This window comes from Tachypleus tridentatus, chromosome 1 (genome assembly GCF_004210375.1).
Source record: "Tachypleus tridentatus isolate NWPU-2018 chromosome 1, ASM421037v1, whole genome shotgun sequence".
In the NCBI taxonomy this organism is placed as follows: Eukaryota; Metazoa; Arthropoda; class Merostomata; order Xiphosura; family Limulidae; genus Tachypleus; species Tachypleus tridentatus.
In genome coordinates, this window is record NC_134825.1 from 23,212,434 (window position 1) to 23,231,277 (window position 18,844).

Consider the following 18,844-nt stretch of genomic DNA (forward strand, 5'->3'; position numbering starts at 1 on the left):
GATTAGCTTCTATGGTCTGTTATTTAATATTTATTATTGTAGGAAATGTAACCTTGATCAGTTTGGTAACTTGCTTGAAGAACTGAATATGTGTAGTTTTATTACAGAATGGCAAATGAACTTGCTTTACTAAAGGGACAAGAAATAGTAATGTTACTGTTTAGGTATTTATATTTATTGAAAGAAAAAAATGGTGATTTTGTTCCTTGCTAGTTTTTGAAATTTGAATATTATGAAATATGACATTTAATTATAAATTTCTCTTACAAGTATTGAAGTTGCTAAACGTACGAAGTGGACCGATTATTTTGTTTCGTGTATATTAACTTTTTCAAATGTTTGTTATAACTGTGTAAATGCACAAGCATAAAAATTCACATTTTTGATTAAATAATTTGGAGATTAATAATACATTGATTACATTATCACATTAATCAGAAGTAACAAGAGTACATATAAAAGATTGTTCCTTAAGAATTTACTGTAATATCTGTACATTGTTTATGTTAATTATGTTTCATGTTTACATCCATTTGTTGTACTTTTTCTTCATGGTTTGCTGAAACTGTTTCAGGGAGTTTTTAAACAGTAAATGATGGCCATAGAAGATTTCTCTATTCTTGTGGGTGTATATTTTGGTATTATTATTTGTATTTGGAAGCCTACAGGAAAATTGGCTGGATATTTTGTAATAAAACCTAGACTGATATATGAAAAGCTGCAAATGTCTATGACTTGTTTACAAAGTTGAGTATTTTTCAATGAAAGTTTATTTACATGACTATAAATAAAAAATGTATGCGATGTTGTTATGAGCTGCTTCCTTTGTACTTGATGCTTGTTAAACACCTGTTTACACAAAAAACACTTGGCTCAGTAAGTAATGGTTGGGTGAACAAAAGAGGCAATGTAGCCATACACCATTGAAAAAACATGTAACATTCAAAGTTTTTAAACTATTTGTGAATCTTGCTACATGCTTGTTACCTATGCTTATCATGTCATCCAAGTTTATACAAGTCATTTGTAATCTTTGCAATGAACAAAACATAGATTAACAAATTATATTAGTCTTAATCAATCTTGACAGTTATACAATCAATATTTATTTTCTTTGTACATTTGGGTTATTAATGTTGGATGGATAAGTTTTTTTAATTTATTGATAGAGCTTCAATGTTGAAAAAATAATAATCCCATCAAAATCTATATCTACAGAAAACTTGTATTCACAGTGAAGTGATAAAATTGTCATAGTGACTAGTTAAATAAAGAAACGTGAATAATAATCTTTATCAAAAATGTCGTCCGATATTCGCAAGCGCAGAATGATTGAAGTACTTATCATTGTGGTATACACTATATCTCTGTATCGTCTAATGTGCAATTCTAATTTCAGACATTCATGTATTGAATAGTTTTAAAGCTCATCCTGCTACATGTATTTCAAAGCTTATTTAAAATGTACTACACCATTTTGATGTGGAATTAAGGGGTAGATAACCTTTGTTTTACTTAATCTTGACAAATTGAGATATTTTATTTCAAATTAAATTTTGAATATTAAAGCTTCTGCAATAAATAATAATGATGACAATTGTAATATTAAATGTAATTGTAATAAAGAATAAGTTATTAAATATTAAATTCTGGCATGCTTGTATTAAAGATATTTTTTGTATTAATGTTTTTTAATATTTATTATAAAACTGATGAATCAGCTCTAAATGTAATTAACTTTAATAAACAAATAAATATAATTATTTTCCTTTTAAACTTTTAGATGTCCACCAGGCATTTTAAAAGTTATTACATTTATATCAATGAGAGAGTTAAAAAAATCATGGTTTTGTTTATTTAGTTTTAGTATAACAAGAACTAAAATGTAAAGATATTTTAAATTTAACTCTAAATTTTTGTGAATATAAAGTTTACCTCTTTGTATTGAGTATAAATCTAGAATAAGTATTGGTTTATTGATACAATAAATATGGAATTAATTGGTTCCTAAAATGTAGTTTTTCTTTCCAAACAGCAAGTTGCAACAAAAATGAAGTATACCTTAGTAAATGTCATGCAAAAGCCTGTACATCCTACTGTAGAATGGGGCATTGAAGATGACAATGAAGAAAACCAAGCTCTCCTTGAAGAAGAGAGACAGAAGATGCAGAAACAGAAACAGTTAGACTCAGAACTGGAAGTTGAACAGGTGACATAATCTGAATATTCAAAATTGTAAACATTTTATTTTCATCTTCAGGGAATACAAGATTTTGTAGACATTGTTGTGGTCTTATTTCTGGAATTTCATTTTTAAAAGATGATTATAAATTATAATTACTGCATAAGATTAATTTTCAAGCTCAACATCTTGTTATAGGACTAAGCTTTTTGACCACATCTCATGGCCAGTATTAGATCAGCTGAAATGGTCAAATGTTTGTGCAATAAAATTACATGAATGTGAAGGTTAACCCATTTTTTTGTTTGTTAGTTATCTTCTAACATTAATTTTGTGTCACTTACTGTTTTTAATCAAGTAAATCATTATTACGGGTTTAATGCATTGTAATCTGCACATGAAACAAAACAAATAAATATAAATAAATATTTTCTTAACATTCAGCGTTCCATCTGTTAACAGTAGAGAACACATATAATTATGGCTAATTATAACTGAACAATATATTTAACTAGTTATACCGATTATCAGGATGGTTTTTAGTTGTGATCTGTGTTGGTGACTTATATTGATCACTAATTAATGTTAATTGTGAAATAACTCTCATGTATATCTTTTATTCCTAGGCTATTGATTATAGTCTGTCATTCTGTTATTTTGTGTACATAATATACATGTATGATATTTTGAAATAATCAAATCTTTGTTTCCAAGGCTTTACTAGAAGAGAGAGAGCAGAGGATTAGAGAAATAGAAAGTGACATGTTGGATGTTAACCAAATATTTCGTGATCTGGCTTCAATGGTTCATGAACAAGGAGAAGTAATAAGTAAGAGGCAAATTACCATTATCTTATTGTACACTACATCTCTGTGGTACTGTTGTCTGATTATAAAATCTTGACAGTCATCCTTGCAAACTTTAATTACATTTACTTAAGTGACTGAAGTTTTTCTTTATTAATGTTACACTTTAAAAAAATATTATGATCAAAAACATTAAATACGTAAAATAAAAAAAACTTTATGTAAGTATATTAGAAAAGTTTTAATTGATATAAAGAATAGAAGTACATTACCAAATCAACAGGTTTCTGTGTCTTTGATAAATAGTCTTAGCATAAATTAGAATAATCTGTTCAATATGTTTTTTGAAAACAAAAGCCTTCTACAGCTAATCACTGCAGTTTATTAGAATGAAGAAATTGTTCAGAATTTTGAGTGTAAATGTTTCTTTTTGAAGTAATCCAAAAGTGCACAAAATATGTTGAACAAAGCATGTAACAATTCTATAAATTGAGTTTATTAAAGCTATTATGGTTTTACGATGTAAAATTGCTTATTCTGATATGCGACTTTCCTCCAATCAAGAGATTAGACATTATTATTTGATGCTGCCCTCTGCATGCAAACATTTTTATTACACGTGCCATAAGCCTTCAGAATCCCCCATTGGAATCAAACAATACCAATTTGTGTTCTCATGTAATTCATCGTGCATCATTTCTCCACCATTGGAAACATAGTACACCTGTGAATCTGTATGCTCTTCTACCAAGCTCTCACTTCTCCTTTATCAGTACTTGCACTTAGATGTCTTTCTTTTCTGTTTTGGTTAGTGATTTGAATTAAATTGGTTGCTGAAGTGGTTTCAATTTAACATATTCAAAAACGTGAAAACAGTTCATTGCCCTTATTCTTATTGAGGTGACATTTAATTGTATGCTTTTCTCGACTGTTATGTCGTGAATTTTGCAGTTAATTTCACCAGTTTAGATACCTGACGTTTGACAGACACTTTAATACAGGCTTCAGGAGATTTGTATATATCAGGTCATTTCATAATACAGAAAGTGAATCATCATTCCTGTCTTTGTAGAAGGCTTTAATGACTAAAATATGTAGTAGGACGTGTATAAAAATATTTAGACAAGTAAAAGAAACTAACCCAACTCCACCTTTTTAGATAATTAATCAAATAAACCCTTATGAAGATAATGTGTCTGAGGAGCACATTAGGCATATAACGCTTTGTGAGTTAAAAAAGCCAATAGTGCAGCAGAAATTACACAAAACATTCAAGGTGTTTATGGTGCAGAGTCTCTCAATGAAAGAAAATGTCAAAGATGGTTTTAGAAGATCAGATGATTACAGCTTAAGTGATGTGCCATGTTCAGGTTGTCCTGTTGAGTTTAATGATGACCTGCTGCTGGCTGCACTTGATGAAGATTGTGCTATAACAATTGAAGTACTAGCACAGAAGCTCAATTCAACCCATTCAACAGTTTGTTGTCTTCTGCAACAGCTTGGAAAGGTGTCAAAACTTGGAAAATGGGTCCCCCATGATTTAACAGAAGCCAACATTAGAGCAAGAGTGGACATTTGCACTTCTCTGCTCTCTCATGATCGTAACTCACCTTTTTTGGACAGGTTAGTGACTGGAGATGAAAAGTTGATGTATTATAAAAACTGTTTAAGTACTGCAGACAATGGCTCAGTGCAGGTAAACTGGTATAAAGCACAGCCCAAAATGGACCTCCACCCTATAAAAGTCTTGTTAAGCGTTTGGTGGGACATTGTTGGTGTAATCCACTTGGAGTTGCTGCCACTCTATGTAATGATTACATCAAACTTCTATTGTCAACAGTTAGAGTGCTTGAATGTTGACCGAAAGAAAAGAGGTCTGCTTTGATCAACCGTAAAGATGTTGTGTTATACCAGGTTAATGCATGGTGTCATACATCGAGGAGCACATCTGGAAAGATTGAAGAGCTAGACTGGGAAAAACTTCTACATCCTTATTGTCCAGGCTTTGCCCCATCTGATTATCATCTGTTTTAAAGTTTGCAGAACTATCCTGATGGGAAAGAGCTTGGAACACATGAAGATATCAGTACTTTCCTCTACATTATTTTGCTCCAAACCCTAAGAATTTTATAGAAGTGGCATTCAGGAGCTTGTGAATCATTTGCAGAAAGTAATTTATAATAATAGAACATACATTATTGATTAAATAACGTCAAAAGCATTTGAAATCCTTTCTTTTTTTTTTAACCTAAAATTGGACATAAGGGATGACCTGATATTTATTCACAGGGAGATTGAATATTACATAGGTCATCATTTATATCCAGACATTTTCTTCTCTAAATGTGGAACCTGAGCACTCTGACGAGGTCTTTGATCATATTTTTCTACTTCCTGATTTTACGATGCCTTCCCATACTGTTCTTGAGGATTCAATTCAGCCTTCTAGGTTTTTCAGATTTTATTTCACAAGTATGATTTTTTTTTCATTTTTAACCAGTACTCTTCATTACTATTTTTCCCCATATCCTGAATATTTTGCCACTTAGTAATATGTCTAGTATCTCGTGGGCTTCCCATCAGTATGCCCCCACATATCATAGGACTTACTGGCCATATCTTGACCTACAACTAGTTGGTTTGTTTTTGCCTGTTTTGGGGGTAGGTCCTGAATCTCCCATTAGTCTCACCCATTCATAATGTTCCAACCTCTGTCTTTCCCTCATGATTCTTTTGCGATAGTCTGAGACAATTCACAAAAGTCCTCAGAGATTTTATGGGGACATTCTCTTTTCTTACCTCCATGATGGTTCATTTGTCATCTTTGTCTCAAGCTTTGCAAATGTGGTTTATCTGTTGTGATGTTATCTTATCTTGAACCTGATTACCTGTCCTTTACCTCTGGAATTATGTAAGGCTCTGTTTTTTAGAGTTTTTATCTTTGATATGATTCTGGAGTTCTTGGAAGCTCATGTAGCATTGGTTTTACAACAGTGTACTCTTTCACATCTGGTTGTCTGTTTACCTTAGTCAGAGCCAACTGTGGTGGCACCTATTCCCATTTCCTTTTCTTTAGTTATCTATTCTTGAGGTGTCATACTTGTTTTTTTCAACAATGGACAGTATGCCATCAACAGTTCTGGTGACCACTTAGTGGACTCGGTCCCATTGTGAGCTTAACTTGTGACATTTGTTCATTGGTAGATTTATTTCACCATTGATGTTTGTGTTTTTTAGATTATGTCAGAAGGATGTAAAATTTTTGTCCAACCTCTCATGTCTACTCAGGATTTGCCGAGCTTGCCAACGTCTGTTTGTGGCAGTGTAGGACTTCCTCACCCAACAGGCTGTTGAACCTGTTCCTCATGCTTTTCCAGGGTCTTAGTCTCGTCTATTTGTGGTTCCCATTGAGAATGGGGACTTGAAGCTCATCATAAATCTGTTTCACTTCAATCATTTTGTTCACCTCCCACATTTTACTGTGGAGTTCTATCTTACTGTTTGGTAGACATTTTCTCCACCTCTGTGGATGACCAAATTAGATGCTTCCAATGTTTACTTACATATTCCCAGCTATGTAAAATCTAGTATTATTATTGGTTTGTTCATTAAGTGATGGTGTATCAATTTCATGCCCTGCCCCTAGGGCTGTTTTATGCTTATGTTTTTGTTGAGTGGTGAGAGTCTTGCAGCTACATTTCTACTTGTACATATGTAAATGACTACTACTTGTCCATTCTAAACAGGAGTTGACCATTATGCCAGCTTTTTCTTGAAGCTGCTTTGGTGAGCTGGTTGACCAAATAGGAAAAAGTCCTTCCTAGGTCCTATCCAATATCTTGTGCCCCTTTGTGTGGATTCCTGTATATGGTGGGGGGGACATCCCAGAGAAGGTTCTATTCTTTCAGTTTACCTTAAAGGGAAGAAGAGGTGGTTGAAGGGTCCAAACCTAACATGCCTCTTTGGCCTTGAATTCCTGTAGACAAGCAGCTTTGGAGTGGGCCACCGAGGTCAGGAGGCTGGTCCATTTGGGCTAGGGTCAACCAAATACTAGCATTGGATGTTCTCAACAGGTGTTGTGGACATTGTATCTGATGCTGATGTTTGGGTATAGTGTTGCTGCATTGTCCTTGTTTGGCATTGTAGTGCGTCCACTCATTGGGCTCCATGGTGGGTGGGGCCAGTGGGCACTGAAATTTCCTTTTATTATGGATCCTCCAAATAAAAACTTAAATGGTGAAAACAGTCCATAGGTAAACAACCACGTCTTGAAGATTTTAAGCAGCAATCTTCAACATCTGTAACACCTGTTATACCTCATTTTCTTATCCAACATTCTCTTTCAGACAAACCTATAGGGCAAATGTCTCCCTTTTTCATTTAGAAGGGACTAGAGGGACTTGCTGACTCTCTGGAGTCAGTAAAGAAGCTTCGATCTGTTGACATATTGGTGGAAACATCCAACATTCCTTAACGTGTGCTCACTGCATTGGCAAGGACCATAATGCCTATGAGTGTGAAACGGACCCTCGTTGCATCAATTGCAATGGCTCTCACCCATTATACTTTTGTTCTTGCCCTAAGTGGTTGGAAAAAAAAGAGGTGCAGCATTTGAAGACAATTCAAAACATAACTTATCCTGAGGCTCGAAAGTTGCTGTCCACCACTTCATTTTCACTACCTCAGTGGGAGTGCAGACAGATCTCTCTGTGCCTCCAAAAGTATTGTTCTCAAACCAAATGAAAAGTCTTTTGATCTGCATGGTTAAAAAGTTGATGAATCAACTTCAACACTTATCTCTGTCTCTAACATACATTCCAGCAAATCCCAAGATCCACTTCCTTTGGTTCCAGATATGGGCATTTCCTCGGGTACATCTTCTCCCACCTCTGGAATCTTCTTCCAGTGATAGAGACCTGTTCAGCAATCTATGCCAGGATCCATGGAGGTTGATAGACCTCCCTTTAATGAAGAAAAATGATGAAAAAGATGTGGTCGAAAACAGAAGGGCTCTATACCTAATTCATCTACACATAAGTAAAAATGGCTACTTTGTTACAGCAGAACTGTCAAGGTTTACATTATAATCTGGATGTCACCAAAAGCACTGATTGAATCTTACCATCCTGTATATCTTTCCTTACAGGAAACATTTCTGAAACCTACTAATACAGTTACCTTTTGGCAGTTTTACACAGAAATGACAGGTTGTGTGATGGACGAGTGCATAGAGGGGTGGCACTGCTGGTCGATTGCACGTGCCCATCCTGTCTTTGCTATTCAACACACTGTTGGAGGCCATAGCCATCCTTGTTTCCTTGGGTCATTTCATCACTGTTTGTTCTCTCAACCTGTCTCCTGGAGAGACCTATGATCAATCAGACCTTGATGCTCTCTCTCATTGAACAGTTGCTATCTCTATTTAATCCTGGGAGACTTTAATGGACATAATCCCCTCTGGAGAGGTGCTGATATTGATGGGAGGGGTCACACCAAAGAGGGTATGCTCTCAGATCACAACCTTTCTCTCTGGTTCTTATACTTATTTTCATGCACCTAGTCAATCTTTTACTGCTGTTGTTCTCCTTCACTAGTTTTGAGAGAGACGGGCCTTGATTGATGCCACCTGACCAGTGTGCCCTGGTGGAAGCTGGATCAAGCCAACTGGCTCTCTCTCACTGCTTTTGGGAAAGTTGATTCTGCTGTAATCTGTATGCCATTGATACATGAATGAGTGGTAACAGTGACTAACTGTATTATCCAGGTATTCAGTGTATTCCTAAAACCTCAACATCTTTTCCATGGTATCCTTATTCATGATGGAATCCTGCCTGTCACATGGTATGGAAGGTTCAGAAATGGGCAGGTGATACCTTTTGTAGGTATCCCACACTTTTGAACTGCATTGCTTTTCAACAAGCCCATGCACATGCTTGGGAGGTAAGACATCAAAGCCAGATTAGATTTTGGATTAAATTCACAATGAACATCTCTTCTACCGCCAATTCCACAGTCATTTGGGACAAGATTCAGAAAGTCAGTGGGCAGTATAATTCTGCCCCTCTTATGATCTTGCTATCTGATGGCCAGGAAGTTGCTGATGACCAGAGTATTGCTGATACTCTTGGCAAAAGCTTTTTCCAGGAATCTAGCACTTTTGCTTCATCCTCTACCTTCTTAGCCATCAAAACTCAGGTAGATTGATCGCTTCTTTCCTTTCAGGCTGATTGATTCTATGACTATAATTGCCCTTTTATTTTGGTGGAATGCAAGCTGGCTCTTCATCAGTTGCCAGTACATCAGTCAGACCTGATGATGTACACTATTAGATGTTGTGCCATCTATCTCCTGGTTCTCTTGCTATTTTTGTTTTTAACCAGATCTTGCAGGAGAATGTTTTGTCCTGATGCATGGCACCAAGCTGTTGTCTTACTTTTCTTTAAGTCTGGGAAGGATCCCAAGATTTCTTCAAACTACCATTCAATTGCTTTGATGAGCTGTCTGTAAAACCATATAGAGGATGGTTAATACTCATCTTATTTGGTGCCTCGAATCAAACAATCTCCTCTGGCTCACCCAGTGTGGGTTCCGACAACAGCTCTCCACTGTGGACCACCTGATTTGATTTTAAACATTAATCAGAGAAACCTTTCTCAAGCAACATCTTATGTCAGTATTTTTTTTACCTTATGATATTACTGGAAGTATGGCATTTTGTGAGACCTCCACTTATATGGGTTGCATGGCCATTTGCCCATTTTTATTAATTTTTTAATGAGCAGGCGATTTCCAGTTCGTGTGGGCTCAACACTTTCCCATTCTTTTCCACAAGAACTTTTAGTCCCTCAGAGCTGTGTCTTGAGTGTCACACTTTTCAGTATAAAGATTAATGCCATCACTGGAGAACTCCCTTCTATTGTTGTAAACTGGCTCTATGTCGACAGCTTCCACATCTCATGTCAGTGAGGTGTATTGAGTAGCAGCTACAGACTGTCCTCAATCATTTACTGAAGTGGACCACAGCAAACTGTTTTAATTTTCTCTCTCTGAAACCATTTGCATGCACTTTTGCTGCCAACAGGGTATTCACCCCAATCCTGAATTCTGTTTTGGTGAAGTTGTGCTTCCCATGGTCCCTGAGGCAAAGTTTTTGGGGCTTATCTTTGATCATAAGCTGACCTTTATATCACACATCAAGCAGTTACAAGTCAAATGTACAAGAGCACTGAACATCCTCCATGTCCTCTCTTCCATCTCTTGGGGAGTGGATTGATGTTCTATGTGAAAGATATATTGTGCTCTCATTTGATAGAAACTGGACTATGGGTCTCTGGTCTACGGTTTTGCCAGGACCTCAATCTTGAAGGTGCTGGACTCCATTCACCATCAGGGGCTTTGGCTTTGCACAGGAGCTTTTTGCACTTTTCCAGTCCAGTGTTTGTACACAGTCATGTGCCTCCTCTACACTTCTGCTTTTTTTAACTGTCTTTTCTGTGTACTTCAAAACTTCAATCCTTACCACAGCATCCTTCTTGGGGTTGTGTTTTCCTTTTTCAGTGGGCCATTCTTTTCAAGAACAGATAATCTGTCATTGTTCCTTTTGGCCTTTGTATACAGGCACAGTTGGATAAATTAGGTCTGTCCTTGGATGACATTGCTGTATCCACAACTCAGCCCATCCTGTCATGGCTTATTATTATCCCCAAATGTGACCTTTCTTTGAGTCATCTGAGGAAAGCATACACTCCCGATTGGAAATACTGTCTGTCATTTGCTGAATATCTTTTTAACCATTCTTCCATTCCTATTTATACAGATAGTTCGAAATCAGGTGACTGTGTGGGCTCTGCCATGATTTGTTGTGGTTCGGTGGTTGTGCACAGAAACCCCTGTTCAGCTTCTGTGTTCACAGCTAAACTGTATGCCATTTTTCTTGCCCTGGATCACATAGAAGCTAAGCAGTACTCATACTGCACTATTTATACTGACTCGCTTAGTTCTCTACCAGCCTTGGAATTGCTTCATGTTAGTTCCACCCTAGCCCATTTTCTTTCACATCTACTTCTACCAAGTTGTTGGTATTTGCGGGAATGAGCTCACTGACACTGCAGCTAAATCTATCTGCTCTGACACTATCACTGCTGTGCCTGTTCCATACATGGATTATGGCCCTGTATTCAAGACTCGGTTTCGTGCCAGTTGGCAGTTGACTTGGAGTGAGCAATGTGAAAACAAGCTTTTCCAAATAAAATGTGTTGTCTGTGTGACACTCAGGTCACAATAAGCCACATTTTACTGTCTTGCTGTTGCTATGACTCTCAACAACAGCACCAATTTAGACGTTTTGTCTTAAGGTTCACCCCTGATGCTGGACAGTGTCTTTGGCAATGGTAGCACTATCCACCTTGGAAATGGTTTTACGTTTTTAAGGGCCATTGGCCTTTCTAATGTTATTTAAGTATGTAAGTTAAAAATTAAAGTGTTTTATTTTAGCATGATTACTTCTTACAAATTTTATTAATTTTACTTTAGTTTTAATTTTTTATCAGTAGTTTGGTACAGGTAGTTTGGTTGCTTTGCACCATAAAACACAAAACCAACCAACCAACCAATACCTTGTGCATTTAGGTGTCTTTTTCAACACATAATTCAGGTGAACCTAACTCTCTCCTTTCTGATTCTGTTCTGTGGAATTGTCAGTTAGCCATGCCCTTTCTGCACACAATGTTCTGCTACTTTTGGGGATGTGATCTTTCATGATATTGCTCATGTCCCTTGGCCATGCATACATTCATTCCTTTTCCATGGACTCTGCATGATTAAAGGATCCCTTGGATGCTTCCATTACTATTTCTCCTTTCCTTGTAGATGATATCATTTGGTTGTTAGACAAGACTCTTACATTGGTGGGCGTTCCATTTCTTCCTTGTCAAGACTTGATTCTCTTTATTGACACACTCTTTCAGGGCTGGGACACATTAATCAATTATAAGGAAGCTTCAGGTCATTGGTCTGTTAATGAATAGTCTTTACATCTCAACATCATAGAGCTCATGGCAATTTGTTGAACTTTGAATCACTTTCTTCCTACTGCCAGACATTGTTTGGTTATGATATATTTTGACAATTCAATGATGGTGGCTTATATCAATCACCATTGTGGCACCTTGTCAAGATCCCCTTGTTTTCATATATTGGATCTGATATTAGTTCCATGCACATCACATTCATTCTATTGAGTGTCATGTCCAGGGTGCTTTCAACTTTGTGCTAAATACTCTGTCCTTACCTGACACAATTTGTCCAACATGGTGGTCTCTCTATCTTGTTTTCAGATGCCTTTGCGACTGTTATCAATCAGCAGTTATCTCACTTTGGGTTCCTGATACCTCATCCATATTCTTTAGCTGTAGATGGCTTCAGCCAGGATTGGTCCCACAAATTCCTGTATGTTTATCCTCCTATATGACTATTTCATTAAGTAGTTTCTTTCATTCATGCCACTCCATGCTGGGTTTTTCTTATTGCTCCCTACATGACTGACCTTGCCATGATTTGCTCAAACTTCAGTTATTCTATATTGTACCACTTCCCTATTATATGACCTCCTTTGTCAGCCCCAGAAATTGCTTCTGCATCCCACACTTTACAACTAGCTTTTGTCTGGTCTATGTCAAGATCCAGTTTCATCCATTATGTAACTTTTTATTTGGCTCAGTCCATCAGTTTTTTCTCTGTGTCTGTGTATCATCATATATTGCAGTTATTTCACACTTAGGTCATGACATCCTGCTGTTTGTCCTACTGTTGCTGGTATTTTCAAGCTTCTTATTTGTCTTTTCAACTGTGGGTCTTCAGTTTCTTCAGTTTCAGGTTATTGGGCAATCTCATCCCATACCTTCTATCTTTCCCATTACCACAAGGTTTTTATTTTGCCCATCCTTATCTTGTTAATTCACTCCTTCTGGATACGTCAACATTCTCAGTGATCTGATTTTTCTGATTGGGATGTTGATGTTATACTCTATTCCTTTACCTTTCTTTGAATCAATTTCCTCATGTTAGTGTGCACGTGATGTCAGTGGCAAACGAGTTAGACCACTTATGTCCACAAGTCAAAAATAGAATAAAACAAGTCTTAATGGACAGGTGAAATACTATTGAGTTCAATCCTTCCTTCTCAAAACCTTGGCGGCTTGTGAGGGTAACTTCTCCTTTTTACCTATTTCCTTTCCCTTTGTTTCTCATCTTTACCCTTATCTGCATCTGGATAGACTTCTATGCCCGTGCATGCTCTTTATTGTTATTTTACCTGCACAGCTTACTTCCGTGGTTCCTGTTTCTTTATCCCATGACAATCCTCTTTGTCCAGAGATCTCTCCTGTTTGTGCTCTTAGCAGATGGGTTTGTTGTTTGATGCAATTAACTTGTTTCTCTTTGTCTTACTTCCCACCATACTTTTTTTTTCAGTATTACCTCTCATTAAATTTGACACCTAACATTTTCCCTGGTTTCTTGTTTTCATTGACATTTGGTAACCAAGCATGTGGACCAACCTATCACATTCATCTCCTATTACTTGCATCATATTGTACTTTTGGCTTCCTTAGATTTTTGTATTCTACCTGCAGCTGTACTTCAGACTTTGTTGTGACTCCAACACTGTAAGTCTTTGCTAATACTTTCTTTTCTTTCAAGGACCCATGCTTCATACCTTCATTACATAGATCCTGCTCTGTGGCAAATGGTGCCTTATCAGGTATTTTTAAATATTAAATCTGCACTGTACACCATGTCTATTAATGCTTTCATTTCCATGGCTTTGCATGCTGATCTTTGAGTTGGGATGTTTCACAAGATCTCTTATAGGTGAATAACCTTGTAATATTTTGCTTCATAAATATGCAAATTCTGGAATACATCACCCATGTACTTTGTGGATAAAGTAGAAGAGGATGACTGTCCATCCTGCCATCCCTTGATTGAATGAATCAGTATGGTTTGGTTTTCCAAATAGGATTTCATGATAACCTATTGCACTTTTTCAAGTGATGACATTTCTCTGGACTCTTCAATGCATTTTTATCCTCTCTTCTAATGGAGTATGGGAGTATTGACCACTTACTAGTTCCAAGCTGCTGGGTTAGTTAACCATAGAGGTGCCCTCATGAATGGGTTCCACATAAAGATGGCAACAATAGTTCATTTGAGAGTAGGGTTGTGATGTTCTGTTGATGCAGATGAGACATGGCCTCCAGAGGAGTTAAGCTGTGACCTTGCTGGATAATATGATATCCAGTTATATAACATTTACACAACCACTGGAGTTGGGCTATTAAGAGTACAGTTCACCCCTTTGATTGGGAGCCCTCATCCTACCACCATATGGATGCCAGTACCTCATTTTCTGATTTATATTTAAATTGAACCAATAAACATAAGTTTTCACACAGGTATCAGGTTGGCTGTCTTCCCTCAATTTTCTCTGTCTGCAATGTGAGTCACAGTGATGGCACCTGGTATTGTTCTTGCCTACCTATCATTCTCTCTTGTCATAGGGATGTTATTGCCATTTGAAAGGATCCAGCCTGTTTCATGGTTTGGGGGAGTTAAATGCATGCAATATTGACTTTCTTGTGATAACAGTTGTCAAATTTCTGGATTGATATCTCAGAGCTAATCCTGTGTCACACCCAAGAAACAAAGTGGTTTTCAATTCTATGGTTATTGAGATGGAGGTGATGACTGTATAATCCTCATTGTGCTCTTTTCACAGATATCAGTACTCCATGAGGAGATTTTTGGATGTAGTTGACTTACTGAGTGTGATCCTCTGCACCCTAGTCACTCTAAATCATAGGAGACATCCTCATTTACCTACCTTTCTTCTTGCAGGATTATATTACTATATTTTTATCAAGTTAGGATTACTTTCCTACTGCATTCTCTCCTATTCAGATGTGGCCCTTTCATTTTCCACCCTGCTTTTTTACACTTTTGGACAAAGAGTATATCTGGATCAGAAGTGGTGTTATTTCCCTCCTAATCAGATTCTCTCATATCCAGAGGTATTTTTCAAACACTTCCAGGGAGTACATCTGTTTCTCCTCACATTGGTTCTTCCTTTTAATCGATGTGGGATTCTAGCTAACCTTGTTAGTGGTGAGAAGTACCAGATCAGAAGTTACAATTCTTTTGTAGTGAACGTATATTTTAGATAGGTGGATCTCTCTACGCACACTTCTCACCCTTCCTCTCCACTCTCTTTTTGATGCTTTCACTTCAAAGTGATAGTTTGGTAAAGGCACATAGAGAGTCATTTGAATGTTTTATGCTGCTATTGGTGGAGAGGTGATGCATGATGTTTTACACATTTTTTATTAGATTGAGTATTAAAAAAGAAAATTTGTTTTTATTGCCAAAGACATTGGACTTATTCAGTGATTTAGTTATAATTATTAGGAGTGTATCTGTTTTTAAAAGAAATTGATATATATATATAGACTGTTAACTTAGAATAACACATAAAAGGAAGTTTTAAAATGGGATAGTAAGGCTAAAGATGTTTATAAGATTAAAAAAAAAGACATACAAGTGCATGATAAGAGAGTAGAATCCAGGCATATCCACATATACATATATTATGCACAGAGCAGCATAAAATTGTGCTTGTGTTCATTAGCTGTTCAGTAATACTAGTAACAAACTCACAAACTGTTCTTAGATCCATGTTAAAACAGATATCTTTTGGTAGTTATTACTGAAAAAAAGTCTTCAATGTGTTTACTAAGTAATTGGTAATGGTTAAGAGTTTGCCATAGAATATAAAAAACTTCAGATTTGCTATGATTGGTAAGAGGTGACATAAGCCAAAATAATTCAAGCATGTTTCTTCATTATGTATGTAAAATTATACTAGAAATATGGGTAGCCAATGTGGCTGATGACAATTCCTGTAGCTAACAGATGCAAAATGGTAATTGATGTTAAATATTTTAGTTTGTTTGTTTTGTTTTTTCAATTTCACACAAAGCTACATAAGGGCTATCTGTACTAGATATTTTAGTAAACCAATTTACACATTTCAGAGCTTAGTTCTGTAAATTGTCAAGTGACATTGTAATTTCTCTGTTTATACAAACTAAGTAGTCCAGTGTTGGACAGTGGTACACTATTTGCACTGATACAATAAATGCAAATGGGATGTATGTGCATTTCTTCCAGTATTATGCCACACAATACATATTTATGAGACAGTAACCCACTCATTAATGGAGAGCTCTAATCTGAATCGAGTTTCTAATGTTTTAGAAAATTTTGGAATCCTTCCTTAAGGATTAACCATATAAATGTCAGTTTTTAGTATAGTTGTAGTTGTATAGTAAAAAGCATGGTTATCTATTCCACCAAATGAGAAGCAATCACTATTATTGTAGTGGGTGAATTGTAACACATTCCCAAACATGATTAATGACAAAGTTCAGTCCAGTGTGATTTCTTGTGAATGTAAAATGAAATTCTAGTATCAAAACATGACATTCTCTTAAGATATGCTGTCTACATATTTATAAGTAACTGTACAGTTATTTAACAAGTTTGCATCCTTATATTCTAGACACAATAGCAGATAATATTGATAATGCATGCTACAATGTTGAGGAAGGAGCCAGCCAGCTACAGAAAGCCAGTGATTACCAGGTTGGTGATAGTTTTGATTTGAATAGGAAAAATTAGTCACTTTCTTTTATTTACGATTATTTCCCTGTTTTTCATTATTTGTAACCAATAGCAGAAAACAGATATATCTCATTAACACTTTTAACAATGTTTACCTGCTTTTTTCCAAATAGATAAGTTGAAACGTGTTAATTAGTTACAGTTAAGTAAAATACACTATCAGAATTAGTATCAAAATAAAAGCCACATTATGGTAAAATCTTTAAGATATAATTTTCTTTGTTCAGAAAAACAAAAAGTCACTTATGTAGTTCCATGTTACTGTCTTGCATACAAAAATGTAACATAGTTCCATAAGTAATAATTTTGGAATTTTAATATTGACTTAGTGATACCAGTCTTGTCAATCTCCCGTGTAAGTTTCAGTAAGAAGAGTGTGAGATAGAATTTCAAATTCATTTGGTGTCTTGTATTTTTCTTGCCAGCATGACTTTTCAGAGGTCTTCAGGCTAAATTCAGTAGAACCCAAACTTTAAGCCTACAGCATGAGCAAAAAACATTGCCCCACTTGATGTGAGAATAAAACAATAGTTGGACATTCATTTATAAACTTGCTGTTTACCAATGTAGTGATGTTGAGGAGTGGTATGGCTGGAACAAATACAGACGTAGCCAGTAACATAAATTTCTGTACATTCATGAGTTAATTGTCCTGTTGTTTAGTGAAGATTTGTTGTTTTAGTTACTTGACTTGGACTGAATCCAACAAACCACAATTATATTGGTACAAGAGAAAATAATAATAATATAGTTCAGTAATGAAAGATACTTGCATAAACTATAGAAAAAAGTTTAAAACTAAAAAGGGCAGATTTTTTAATCAGTCAGTTGTAACTGCACCAGTGATATAACACATTTTGTATAATATGATACTTTCACTTGTACATATTTTAATACCTTAACCACAGAAAGCAAATTTCATCAGGCACAAATATCAAAGTTTTAATATCTCTACAAAATCATATATTAAATTGTAGAACACCAATTTTTGTCATTCCCAGTGACAGATTACAACTTAAACATTTTGTGACTTTCAGAAGTATAGTAATTATATTGCATTAAATTGTTAACTTTTTGCATGTTATTATCTTCTAAAGTGTTTCATTCTGGTTATAATTAAGGAACATTACTGTTAATGCATGTCAGTAAAATTATCAAAAAAGCATTTTATGCTGCAAGTTGTTAATTTCTCACTTTTAAAATGAGAATGTTGTATCACATGACAAATCTGAGTTCCAATTTTTCCACCTCAGAATTTTATAACATTGAAACAAAGAAAGCTGAGTATTCCAATCAAGTTATGTACACAAAACATACATAATTATAAGTAATAATTTGGAATTTGCACATTCTTTCTTTATTTGCTGAGATATTAATAAACCAGTCAAACCCATAGAAAAGCCCTCCATTCTCTTTCTGTCTTCTGAGATTATTTACTAATCAACTGTACATGGTTGATAAACATTTTTGTAACCAATAGGAAGAGCTGAATATGCTCCATATTCAGCTTTCTAACATTTTAGTTTTGATGAGTAGAGCATTCAGTTATTAGAAATTTCTTGTCACATGATTTTTGCACCACTGTTCTGAACAGTTGATGGAATTTTTTTAATGTTTTTATAGATTAGTAAGTTTTATAAATTAAAGTAGATGGTTCCAGTGACTGATATATTTTTTTATATTAAAATACATATTTGAAGCTTACATAAATTATTTTTGGATACTCATATTGGTGCAATTCAACAAGGCCTAGACATTTGATTATCTCACAAGCTCAAACCAATTTGTGAGAACTACAAATTCTTTTCTTTTTTTATGGATAATTTTTATTTATTATATCTGATTATATTTTCTCACAACAAAAATTGTAATACAAATATTAGAAACTTCTCAGTTTAGTCTAACAAAATTTCAGAGAAATATGTCAAAGGTTTCATAAGTTGAAGAAGGAAGCCATGTTTGACAGTGCACATTTGATACATTGTGGTTTTTAATTTTAAATGTGTGCCAGAAACAGCTAATGGCAAGGAAATTAACAGACAAATCTTTAGAAATGTCATAATATTAAACAGTACCATTATATGCACATTTATCTTCATGGAAATGCACATCAGGCAAT

At 35.4% G+C, this 18,844-nt stretch overlaps 1 protein-coding gene across 7 annotated transcripts in view; it reads left to right on the forward strand.

Annotated features, from left to right (window-relative positions):
* Window positions 1–18,844, forward strand: part of LOC143244493 (syntaxin-12-like) — a 62,156-nt gene that overhangs the window by 40,304 nt on the left and 3,008 nt on the right. For all 7 annotated transcript variants that reach the window (XR_013025122.1, XM_076489331.1, XM_076489294.1 and 4 more), the window contains 3 exons: window positions 2,036–2,209; window positions 2,897–3,011; window positions 16,604–16,686. Coding sequence is in view for 6 of the 7 variants with exons in the window: in XM_076489331.1 (XP_076345446.1) it covers window positions 2,036–2,209; window positions 2,897–3,011; window positions 16,604–16,686 (372 nt within the window). In the remaining variant the exon portion in view is untranslated. The remainder of the gene's footprint in view (window positions 1–2,035; window positions 2,210–2,896; window positions 3,012–16,603; window positions 16,687–18,844) is intronic.